Source organism: Carassius gibelio, chromosome A25 (assembly GCF_023724105.1).
Source record: "Carassius gibelio isolate Cgi1373 ecotype wild population from Czech Republic chromosome A25, carGib1.2-hapl.c, whole genome shotgun sequence".
NCBI lineage: Eukaryota > Metazoa > Chordata > Actinopteri > Cypriniformes > Cyprinidae > Carassius > Carassius gibelio.
In genome coordinates, this window is record NC_068395.1 from 11240925 (window position 1) to 11253707 (window position 12783).

The 12783-nt window shown below is 38.3% G+C and overlaps 1 protein-coding gene across 1 annotated transcript; it reads left to right on the top strand.

Annotated features, from left to right (window-relative positions):
* Nucleotides 1-8193: 8193 nt before the first annotated feature.
* LOC127947431 (beta-1,3-galactosyl-O-glycosyl-glycoprotein beta-1,6-N-acetylglucosaminyltransferase 3-like) lies at nucleotides 8194-9573 on the top strand. Its single transcript, XM_052544544.1, has one exon. The coding sequence runs from the start codon at nucleotides 8272-8274 to the stop codon at nucleotides 9571-9573; it is 1302 nt and encodes a 433-aa protein (XP_052400504.1). The 5' UTR covers nucleotides 8194-8271.
* The last annotated feature ends 3210 nt before the right edge of the window (nucleotides 9574-12783 follow it).

Sequence of the window (12783 nt, forward strand, 5' to 3'; positions counted from 1 at the left end):
CGGCCCCTAAGGCGCTCGCTCACTCAGCACGCGCTGAAGGCTCGTTGCAAAATGTCGAATGCCTTTAACAGACCAGAAATATAAGATCCTAAAATAACCAACAGGTCTGGTGTTTGGGTTGGATTCCCTGTAAGCTATAGTGTCTAAATGCTGCAGGGATAGTTTGCTGCGTGCATGTTTCTCCTTTTTTTCGTCTTTTCCCAGATAGTACTGACGCATATATCCCAGATATTCCCGCTGTTTTTTTTTTTTTTTTTTTTTTTTTTGTAATCCCGCTGGTGTACCCTGTCATGTTGCAGATGCGACATACCGTTGTTTTTTTATCCACCACTCTCTTGCCATCACCATTATAGCTTAAAGGGAATCCAAAGTGCACCCAAACACCAGACCTGTTGGTTATTGGAGGATCTTCTCATTTCTAGTCTGTTAAACGCATTGGCTATTTTGCAACGAGCCTTCAGCGTGTACTGAGTGAGCGAGCGCCTGCTGAGTAGCCTAACATAAACATATAAGATGGTGTTTTTTTCTTCTTCGGGAGTGTCAGGGGCGTTGCCTGTTACGTTGTTTGGGTTATTGGGCTACCTTGTTGAACGCATATCATTATATTTCTTTCTCTCTCTTTTTTTTTTTTTTTTCAAATATAATTAATTACTCCAACGAACCGTTCGGTATACATAATGCGTACCGCGTACCGAACCGAAAGCGTCGTACCGAACGGTTCAATACGAATACGCGTATCGTTACACCCCTAATATATATATATATATATATATATATACACTCACCTAAAGGATTATTAGGAACACCTGAACTAGTGCTGTCATGGTACCAAAATTTCTGTTTTCAGTACCGATACCAGTGAAACCCCACGATTCTTGGTACCAATTTCGGTACCAAAGCAAAACACAAAAACTTGCTAATTAATTTTTTTTACTATACTTTAATTTGATCCAAACTGTGTAGGCTACATATTTAATTTTAAAGGGCTTTTGAATTTTAAAGCCAAGAATAACAACTAAGTTAGCTAATAATAATAACAATAAAAACACACTTTTGTGACTGATATGACACAAACAATGTTAAGCATTTGTACATTCTCTAACACGCATATTTTAGATCCAGAATTTATGTAAAAGCCTCTGATGTGTAAAAATAGTAAATATCATCATGTCCTACTGTTTTTTTTTTTTTTTTTACTGTAATAGAAGTTCAATCAGGACCACTTCCGTCAAGTATATTTATGACAATCATAATTGCATACAGTTAGTGTTGGCGGTATGGTTAAGTTCTGGGCAACACTCCACACGCCTGTCCATGCAGCCATGCTTGGACAGAGCGGGGAGAGCAGCAAGACAAACCCCCCTGGGGCACAGAACATAACCATTATAAGCATATATAATTACAATTCACAATTACATGAGTTGTAGACACAATGTCATAGAGACTGTATGAAGAGACTTCCAATGAAGAGACTGTAAAGAACGAACAAGTTAGATCGGATTACAGGTTCAGTTGGTGGAGTTGGGGTTGGAGGAGGGAGTTAATTGCAAGCAGCAATGCGATGGAAGAGACACTGAATAATGGGAATTTAAATAGACCGCAGGTGATAGGTGTCAAGACTGGATTGGTACACGTCAGGAACAGCTGACGCAAGCGTGACTAACATGGCCTGACTTAACTAACGCGATGATCGATTTATAGGAGCATTAAATAGTTAATAAAGAAACTTCATTCTTATGCTCATTATGTTAGCGCTAGCCACGTTTATGCTAACGATGAACTACTCTAATAACAGCATTAACAGCCTGCGATCACAAACGCTGCTCAGGCATTACAGGCAAGATGAAATGAAAATGACAGCCATAATTAAGACAGTCGGATTCCTTCAGAAATACAGTGATATAAAAACACCTGCACCAGGTTTCGACTTTTTTGAAAGGTTCCTTTTTGAAAATCTATTTGTGGCGGTCAGTTTTTGGCGGGCACCACAAATAAATAAATGTATGGGAAACACAATAAAACATACTTGCTTGAACTCTCTCATATGATGGGTGTCTGTCTTTAAAGTTTTTTATTAGTTTGGTGTGTTTCTTCCTTTTGATGTCACCACGCCTCAGTGCTTTTATGAAGAGACTTTTCAGATAGCGCATCAAGAACCGGGTTGACCGGGTACTCGGTACTACTGGTACTTAAAAAAAACATGGTACCGTAACGTTTTTATTTTTTTAGTACCGACTTGGTACTGAAGAACCGGGTCTTTTGACCACACTAGGTGGCAGTAATGCACTTATAAGTATCAGATCCACCATAAAGCAAGAAGAAGACGCCTCACGCAACCCCTTGAGAAGGCACTAAGGAGAGTTCTAACAGCTTGAACATTGTGTGAATCAGAGGTAAAAATGATATAAGTACTGTTCAGTTTCTAGCACAGACCATCGCTGCTCCATACTAAACTGTTATAAAAGAAGGTACATGTGTACACAAAGCCTTTCAATTGAACAAATATAGCAACAATGCACTGGAACCATCAAAAATGATTAATACATGTAATCCAACATGTCTCTTTCAGTGGTGTTGGTGTATTTGTGAACCCTATGACAAGCCCTGTAAACACTGTTCACAAGCCAGGGCCCAGACCTGTCTCACCTGTCATGCAAGTTTAACCATACATTTCACGGAAAGTTCTGGGTTCTGGGAAAGTAGTTTAGTTTTTTGTGAGGAATAGATGGATTGGAAAAAAAGAACTAAAGACTTGGAAAAATAACTGAAAAAAAATGGAAACCAACAGTTTAATTATATCTGTCTGTCTGAGACATCATTGCCATTGCCATTGGACAATGTAAAGACTTGTATTCCAAGTGTGAGTCATAAATTGATTGAAAACTATGTAACCACTGTCTGTTAAAACACTGTCACTAGCTAAAATGAAAGATATAACTCTCTGCAAGTCCCTGTTTGTTTCTGTTTGCTCAGCAGTCATCCATGAGGGGCTGCCATTCACTTTTTTTTGTTTGTTTTGTACTTAAAATTTGTTTGCTGGTTCCTGCCTCATTCTTCCCTTGACACTGAACAGTGTTACGGTCACAAAACACACACTTACATTGTGTGCACTAATTTACTGCCGAAAACTTATATATTCTTGATATGTTTATTCTTAAACACATGTATACATTTATCTGACATTGTAGAATACTGCTGAAAATATGGCTATGCTTACACTGGCAAAAAAAATAAAATAAATAATAATAATATTAATAATATATATATATTTAAATGTAAATGTGTATATATATTTATATACACATTTAAAAGTACATTGGCTAATGGTGACAGTGCTAGTACTTACATTTTTTTTTTTTTTTTGCTTGGTTTCATAGACTTAAACATTGTAAACAAAATCTTTATAAATATTTTTGTTAATACAAATAAGCTTGTCATTGTACCAAATTCTAAAGAGAAAGCTTTTAAATCCCCAGTCCTGGTGTTACTGGTAATACTGGATTTGATGCTAGATTAATCCCTAGTCTAAACACATACTTTTCCAAGCTGTCACAAGGCAACGGAGGCACACTTGCCCACAGATAATTTTTCTTTATGTCAGATTATGAAGCAGATCTTGCCTGTATGTGTTCACACAAAAAGTTGACTTATTCTATTGAGGCGGGGAGGTGGTTTGAAAGCGATTCTTTAATCTGATTTTTACAGATGCATATCAGTCTGAACTAGTGTCGTCACGGTACAAATATTTCAGTATTCACTACCGATACCGGTGAAAATCCATGGTTCTCGGTACCAATTTCGGTACCAGAGCAAAACACAATAATATGCTAACTTTTTATCACTAAAAATAAAACTAATGTCATTCTTCATACTTATTTACAATTTTGTTTAAAGTTTTTCTACAAGTAATATCATTATGAAAAACAGTAAACAAGTTTCACCCAAATTTAATTTGCCTTTTAATTAATGAAATTTAAACACATTTTATTTTTTTGGTAAACAAAGGGGATTTGCTATTAAAATTAAAACATGGAAGAAATATTGTGATTTATTACTTTAAACAGTTTTATGAATTTTTTCAACAGTAGCAGTATCAGATACATTTTACTAAATAATAGTAATATTTCACAATGCCTTTATGCAAAAATGAACTTATTTTGACGGGGTTTCCATGAATACCTTTAAATTGACACTGGTTTTACACAAATTAAACAGTAAAATGCTTGTGAAGTGACTCAGAACAGTTCTGGTGATGTTGTTTATGTATTTATATCCTCATTGAGACGGCAGATCCTGAAATTACTGCAAGCATCATTGTGCTTCAGTCTATGTAATAAACAAACTCGCACGTCTCTGCCATTCCTTCATTCACAGAGATGCGCAGAACATGCAGGATTCATATTTCAACCAACTTTTGCGGCTTAACATTTACAGATACTGGTCCATATGGAGACTGTCCATGTTAAAATCTAAGTTTAATTTTCATGACTGGATTTTGAGATTACGTCTGCATTTTCTTCTTTGCGGAAATCATAGCGCTGTATGCATGAAGAACCGGGTTGACCAGGTACTCTGTAACACCTGGGCTTGAAGAAACCTGGTACCGTGACATTTTAATTTTTTTAGTACCGACTTGGTACCGAAGTACCAGGTCTTTTGACAACACTAGTCTGTATGCTCTGGCTGCTCAAATGGGATTTCAAATGGTCTTCATCATTCTTAACATAACAATATTGTAAAAAAAAATATATGGTGATGCACGGCGACGTCAGCCATGACTTCATGGACATCACAATATCTACCAGAGTTCTGCACCATGACTCAACATCTCTCTTATTGATGGGAGATGATGCACCTACTGTAGCCGCACTAGGTTGTACATAATAATTAACTCAAATGATACATAGGGAATTTGAATAATTAATCAGGAATATTATTAATATATATCTCATATGACAGTTACACTAAATTTTATTGAAGATGAAAAATAGCTCAATTGCCTATACCAATAACTCATTACAGGGCACTGTAATTTACTCATTAATATGTCAATATTCCATTCTTCATATCAGTTATAGTGATATCTCTTACTGTAAATTACTGCAAATCAAACAGTGGTTTGTCCAGCAAACGGCCTTAAGATTAACTTATCAATTTTCAATAAAGTTATCACTTCTTATAATTCAAGGAAAAATATTCTCTGGCCATGAAAACATTATCCTATCATTATGATAAATTTAGTTACTCAATTTAAACAGCATGTAGCTAAGATCAGACACTTCACTGACTCGTAATGTGAGCGATTCGGAGGCAATCATGAATATATTGGTCTTTAATAATTGAACTAATAATACATCAAACTACAAATCACATAGAGTAAATACGCGTACGACAATACAGAGAGTAAACTTTGTACAAGACATAACGGAATCCAAATGAGGGAGAGAGAGAGAGAGAGAGAGAGAATGAATGAGAGAGGAAGGGAGGTGAGAGAGAGAGAGCATGGCATGGTCACAGAATGAGCTCAGTTATGCAAACTCACAGACAGTAACCTTGAAAGACAACACGAATCAAATCATAGACCAACTTTAAAGCAGCATTTAAATCTCCATAGAAAACGATACTTGCATGGCCCAGCGTGCATGAGCGTGGTCTTTTGAAAACAGCGTGCGTGTGCTGGAGCCTGGCGTGAGCGTGGTCTCTTTGTTTGTGGTTCAGGTCTTCCGGGGGTTGCTGCGGAATCGCATGGTATTTGAAAGGTTTAACAAGGCAATGTTTCAGGATTCGTCTTCCTCGTGTGGAGAGGCAAATAGGTGAATAAACTTAGTAATGAAAAGAAAAGAAAACAACGAAAACGGAAGCTTCCAAAGGAGCCATGAGAGGGCTGAGAGGGACGGCGATATTAGAGTGGCCCGAGGCTGCTCAGAGGGACGAGCGGAAGCGACCAGGGTCGAAGCAGGAGGGAAGAGAGTAAGAGAACGTAAGCGAGGGCGGACATTCTGGGGTCAGCTCTTATGGCTTGAAATGGTTCACGCCTCTGTTCCCGTGAACAACCAATGAACGTCCGCGATCTGAAGCGGGAAAAAGTTCCTTTGTCTCTGTGGAAACACCCACCCTAATAAATTTGGGCTTATCAGATTTCAGCAGTGATATTCTAGCAAGTTCGTAATTCAAGATTAATACATTTTTCATTAATTTGCTTTAGATAAATGGGTCCGTCAAAGCACAACGATTAAACAGATACCAAAAATAATATATATAAATGATTAAAACATGAAGTTACATTCAAATGCAGAATTACACACATTTAAAGATTTGATTAACACATGATAAAACTGCAGATAGTCCCAATTTATATGGGAAACATCTAAAAAATAAAAAATAAATACTATATACATTTAGACTACATTTGAGTACATTTTACCATTCTTTTGTAAGAGTTAGCTTTCCTGTCCTGTTTCCCAGTGGGATCATAAAGTTTTATAACCTGGTCAGGAGTGGGGTTACAACCCATGGTTCTATTTGAGAACATTAAAATTAGGAGACACATTTCCAATTTATAAGTCAGCAACTTTAACCATTTACACAGGATTAACCATTTTTATGCAATACACAAACATTCAAAATACATATTAATAAAATGACGAAGATAAAGAACCTTAAGAAAGGTCTGTTTGTGTGTGTGTGCTTATGTGTGTGTGTTCAGGAATGTGGGTGGGGGTTTCGTGTCTCCTTTGAGGCTCGCACGGTTATCGTAAATAATTTAAGTCCAGCCAGGCTGGCGCCAGGCCAGGCATTTAGTGTAAAAAGGTTTCATTTGTATGCCTGAATTTAACCCATGAATCGATGACCTGTATATCTGTTACACTACATTTTGTCTGCATCCGTTATGGAAGCCTCATTACATACGTTGGTACCCAATAATTTAGTTATGTCTGGACACACTGATCTGTTTTGCTAATTTGCTTCCAAACAACAGTAATACAACAGTTACCATGGTTACCCATGTAAACAAAGCAGTGCTGTGAATCTAAACACTATTTTATTAGTTATAAAGGGAAAATGTGATTTTTTTTTTTTTTTTTACAAAACATTACTGAAGAAAGACAGTTATGCTTCCCCGTTTAAAGTTTTAAATGCTCTTCTTTCAAGTGGACATTTCTCTGAGTCAGCAGTGAGTGACACAAAGAGAACAAAAGCATTCAAGATCTGACAGAATGAAATGAATTTGTTTTCCTAGAAGGACACATGAGACTTTACAAATGTACACACAATCTTTCTCACTCATCTTGTTTTGTGAGCTTCACATTGTTCCTTTTTAATGTGCCTGATGTATTTATTTCTAGTTTTGCGGTTTAAAGCAAGGCTGAAATCTTAACTTGGGCAGCATCTTTGTACAACAAAAGTAGGACACAGAACAACACAACTGCAAACTCAAGTTAGACAGCAAGTTTATAATGCATTACATAAGTAAATCACCTAATTCAATTACATTTTTTGTGTCCCCATATCTGATGTAGAAATACTTTTTTAAAAAAGAATGCAGAAATGCTTATTAATGGCAAACAGAGTGACATAAGAGAGTGGCAAAAGGTTCAAACCTTCAATACAAAGTCAAAACATACTTTAAAGCATTGGTTCCAAACTCAATTCCTGGAGGGCCACAGTTCTGCACAGTTTAGCTCCAACCCTATTCAAACACCTGATCCAGCTAATCAATGTTTTCAGGATTACTAGAAACATCCAAGCAGGTGTGATTTTTAAGCTGGTTGGAGTGAAACTTTGCAGAGCTGTGGCCCTCCAGGAATTGAGTTTGGGTCTCAAAGCTTTAAAGGGATAGTTTAGTCAGTAATTTTTTAATTTTTTTTATTTATCCCTTTAAAATTAAACTCTTGGGCAAAAAGCCACAGATATGGTAACCAAAAGATAAGATCCTCAGTTTGTAAATACATGACATGATGTGTTACAATCCTCTTTTTTTAACCATTTTTTTCTCTTATTTTTAAAACCTCTTTGTTACACAAAGTTTACTGACTGTAGTATCAGAAAATCAAACCCTCTAGAAAGAAAAAAGCCACACCTCTACTGTGTAATAATTATTATGCATTTTGGCAGAGGTCAGCCCTTCCTTTCTGTACATGACTCTCTCTCTTTCAGTTCCTGCCACATTATTCTGGTATTTTAACAAGAGAGGCTGTTTCATGCCTTACTGACACAGGTTTCCTCTCCAGGTACTTGTTTTTGGCAGGCAATAATCTTCAGGAACTCAGCATGGGACTTAACAATCAGAGGTTTATGAAAATAATCTCCATCCTTTCTGTGAGTGTAACCATGTTTGTCATCGTGCTGAACTATCAAGGACAAGGGATAAATTGCCCTCATAAGGAAGAGTCAGTCTTCAATAACTTACTAAATCAAGATGCTGGAGAACTACAAGCTTGTTCTGCTATTATCCAAGGAGACATGGATGGAGTGGACAAGGAGGCTTTCAGGAAACTCCTGGCCTCTAAAAAAAGAAAATCCCAGCTATCAGAGTCATTCTATCTCAATGCAACCGAGGATTGTCCATCCTACATCAGAGACAGAGGATTTCTGACTGTTTCTCTTAGTAAAGAGAAAGATTTCCCCATTGCTTACTCCATGGTGATCCATGAGAAGATTGAGATGTTTGAAAGGCTCCTGAGAGCCATTTACACTCCTCACAATGTGTACTGCGTTCACGTGGACCAGAAGTCTCCTGAGATCTTTAAACAAGCAGTAAGAGCCATTGCATCCTGCCTGAACAATGTATTTGTGGCCAGCAAACTGGAGAGTGTGATTTACGCCTCCTGGTCTCGAGTTCAAGCGGACATCAACTGCATGCAAGATCTGCTCAAGTCACCTGTCCAGTGGAAGTATCTGCTCAACACCTGTGGTACGGATTTCCCCATTAAAACCAATACAGAAATGGTCCAGTCTCTAAAACACCTGAATGGAAAGAACAGTTTGGAGTCCGAGGATGTAAAGGGCAAACACTGGCGCTGGCAGTATCATCACAATGTTACGGACGTTGTGACTAGGACAGATGTCAAAAAGTCACTTCCACCAATAAAGAGCCCCATGTTCTCAGGAAATGCTTATTTTGTGGTTTCAAGAGAGTTTGTGGAGTACATCTTCAAAAGCAAAGAGATTCAAAACTTAATGGAATGGGAGAAAGACACATACAGTCCAGATGAGCACATGTGGGCTACGTTACAGCGGATGCCTTCAGTACCAGGATCCAATCCTCCAAACATCAAGTACCAACAATCGGACATGAACGTGATTGCTCGTCTGGTGAAGTGGAGTTACCATGAAGGAGATCTAAACAGTGGAGCTCCCTACCCACCATGCACTGGGATACATAGACGGGCAGTTTGTGTCTATGGAGCTGGAGATTTGAAATGGATTGTGCAGCAACACCATCTTTTGGCAAACAAATTTGATCCAGAAGTAGATGATGTAGCAATCAAATGTATGGAGGCATTTTTAAGGTACAAAGCTATTTATGGTCGATCATTATTAACAGTTAAAAAATCTGACATTATTTTATAATGTATTTATGCATATGTTTTTTGTTTATATAATATAATAATATTTCTATGAAGGTCAATGTTAATGTCTGTATAAGATAATATAATAAACATATGCAGGTCATATTGTTATTAGGATGTTGCAAATTGTTAAATAAAATTAATGAACTATTTGTACCCTTCAGAGAAGCTCTTTATTTGTTATGCATACTATTTCATATAAAAAAAGTATCTATAAATACAGAAACAAGATATGATTTTCTTCAAAATGGAGCATATGCATTGTGTGGTTAAATGTATGCATTTATCAGACGCTTTTATCCAAAGCGACTTACAGTGCATTCAGGCTATCAATTTTTATGTATCATGTGATTTTTATTTTTTATTTATTTAACCCATATTTTACCAGGAATAATACCTTGAGATAAAAATCTCTTCTACCAGGGAGTCCTGGCCAAAATGGCAGCATACAAAATTTCACACATAAAATATTACAAGACAAACATTAAAGGAAAACAAAACAAAAACAAAAAAATCCTGTCACAAAAAATGTCCAGCACTCAAGATTAATGTAACATATAAATGTTAAGTAAAACAGGAACATGATTCTTTCAAATGTGACATCAAAAGGTTTCTAAAAATATTTAACGATGGCAGCATGTTTAGCTTCAAAATACTCTGCATTTCATTCCATAGTCTGGGCGCATAACAGGAAAAGGCAGTTTTACCAAACTCGGTGTATGATCGAGGCACAGTTAAAACTAATTTAACAAGAACGACAGTCAAAACACTAACAGACAGAAGAATCTTATGTCAAAATATGTCTGAAAAAAGTAAATTTGCTGTAATAAACAGCTTGAATGTTTGAAAATTGTTGTAGCGTGGTCTATGAAAAAGAAGGTTTTTAAAAACAATGACTAAGAATGAATGTGACACACAATGTACCAAAATACTGTATATCTATGTTTATAACAGTATGTGCCTGCAATATGTGCTAATCACTTTTACAAGTGTTGCTGAAGATATGTTACATTTGTACAGTCTTCGTACAACATTCCTGCAAAGATGACAAAATTTACTCAGCTGTTCTGCGGCAAATACAAAGGGTGATTGTGTTTTAGACCATACATGGAATGAATGACAAATACTCTCTGCATTGACAAACTCGAGTAGTGCATTGTTTGTTCAAGTTTGAGCAATGATTGTGATGGGTTCTTGGACAGGAATAGAGATCTGCTTCAATACTCACGAGGAGTTCGTAGGTTGATCTCTGCTTACATTCTCAATACAGCAGCAATCAGAGTAGGCATAATGTGTTGTTACACACGTTACTGTAATCTAATCTTGATCTTCCTTCAAAACAGCCGGTAAAAGAGTTGTGTGATAACGCGCATCATCACTATGACACGGCATTAGATCTGGCTTTTTTGTTCACTAGGTACTCGACCCTGGTTCAATGCCGGAATCAATCTCGGGACATGTTTGCTTTCACAGTGCAGTGTGAAAGGGGCTGAAGTGAGCTGCACGCTGGACCGCTGACACGGGAATTGTCAATTGCACTATCGAGGCAGTGTCATATCGTCACTAAATTTTATAAATTGCATTTTTTCTTTTTCATTCTTGCCAGTGTTTAAACCATTCAATGCTCACGAGCCCTCCTGGCTCTCTGAGTGTATTTTTTTGCTGTGCTGCATGTGCTCAATTAAAGTGACAGGTCATGGTTTCCAGTAAATATGAACATGCATAGACACAAACATGTAGTAATTACACCATAAATGCATGCAATTAACGCCTACTGTGTTTCATAGCCAACATATAGGCTATGTTTATTTATTTTTGGCTAGGTTTAAAGGAAAAGAGCACTCCCCACACATTCCAAACCACTCTATAAACAATGCAATTTGCTTGAAATCAAATGAGGCGAGCAGAGTGTTGAAGTCAGTAGCCTGGGGTTTATCTAGGTGGATGTTGAAGACACCAAGCAGTACCAGAGGAATCCTCACCATCCTCAGGAAAGTTTGATAATAACACATCCAACTCCTCCAAGAAAGGCTTCACACAAGGCTTGCTGCGACCGGTGACGCGGTGAAACGAACTACTTTTATATTTGCCTGAGTACCTGTTATTGAAGTCAATTGGCCATGCCTTACTATTTAGCAGACTGAGGGTGTACTCACACTAGGCACGGCTGCCATGAACCGGGCCCGAGTACGATTGTCCCCCCCTCCCCACTCCCCCTCTGGCCTGCACTCACATATAGGGTTTCAGCATTCGTGCCGGAGCACGCTTACGTCATTATGGTGCGACGGTTTCGGGATAAACAGGAAGAGCGGCGCTCTATGAACACAATGGAGTGCATCGCTCTGTTTTCTTTGTGGATAATTTTGTGTTGTTTGGTCCACAGCCTGTTGTTAAACAGATGTGTCGCCTTAGTGGCGCGAACATTTTCACGTAATCGTGCTGCTCGTATGAGGATGTTAGCAAGATACCAGCTTAAGTGCAGCAAGGACTTTGCAGTTTTTAGTTTTTTTATGCGTTTTGCACCTCTGCCGTAGACCAAAGCGACCCTTTCCCTGCCATGTTGGTTTTTGAGCGTCACCACGCCCGAGTCCAACTGAACCGTGCCCTGGCCCACCTCTTCCAAGCGGGCCAGGGCCGGCCAATCGAGCCGCGCCCGGGCACGATTCGGAGCACTCACACTAGTCAAACGAACTGCGCTTTGGTGGTCAAACGCACTCGGGCACGGTTCAAACTGGCAGTGTGAGTACACCCTGAAACTAAGTAGTCCCGCGATATGCAAATGCGAGTACAAACAAGGACACATTCAATAAAGAGGGAGAGAGAAAAATAGATTAATATTCACATTTGCAAAATCGTTGCAACATAGATTTTAAAAGTAGCAAATGTGATTTAAACAGATCAACTAAACATACAGATTACAGTATAATTTCATGTGTCCGTGTATTAAGGGTGCACAGTAGCAGTTGCAGCAGTGTTGTAGTCGAGACCGGCTCATTCGAGTCCGAGTCCAGATCGAGTCCAGAAAGGGTCGAGTCCGAGTCAAGACCGAGTCCAGAAAGGGTCGAGTCCGAGTCAAGACCGAGTTCAGAAAGGGTCGAGTCCGAGTCAAGACCGAGACCAGAAAGGGTCGAGTCCGAGTCAAGACCGAGTTCAGAAAGGGTCGAGTCCGAGTCAAGACCGAGACCAGAGAGATTGGGTCTGAGACAAGACC

What these genes read in the sequence shown, in the direction of transcription:
- LOC127947431 (XM_052544544.1), top strand. Translation starts at nt 8,272, where the DNA reads ATGGGACTTAACAATCAGAGGTTTATGAAAATAATCTCCATCCTTTCT.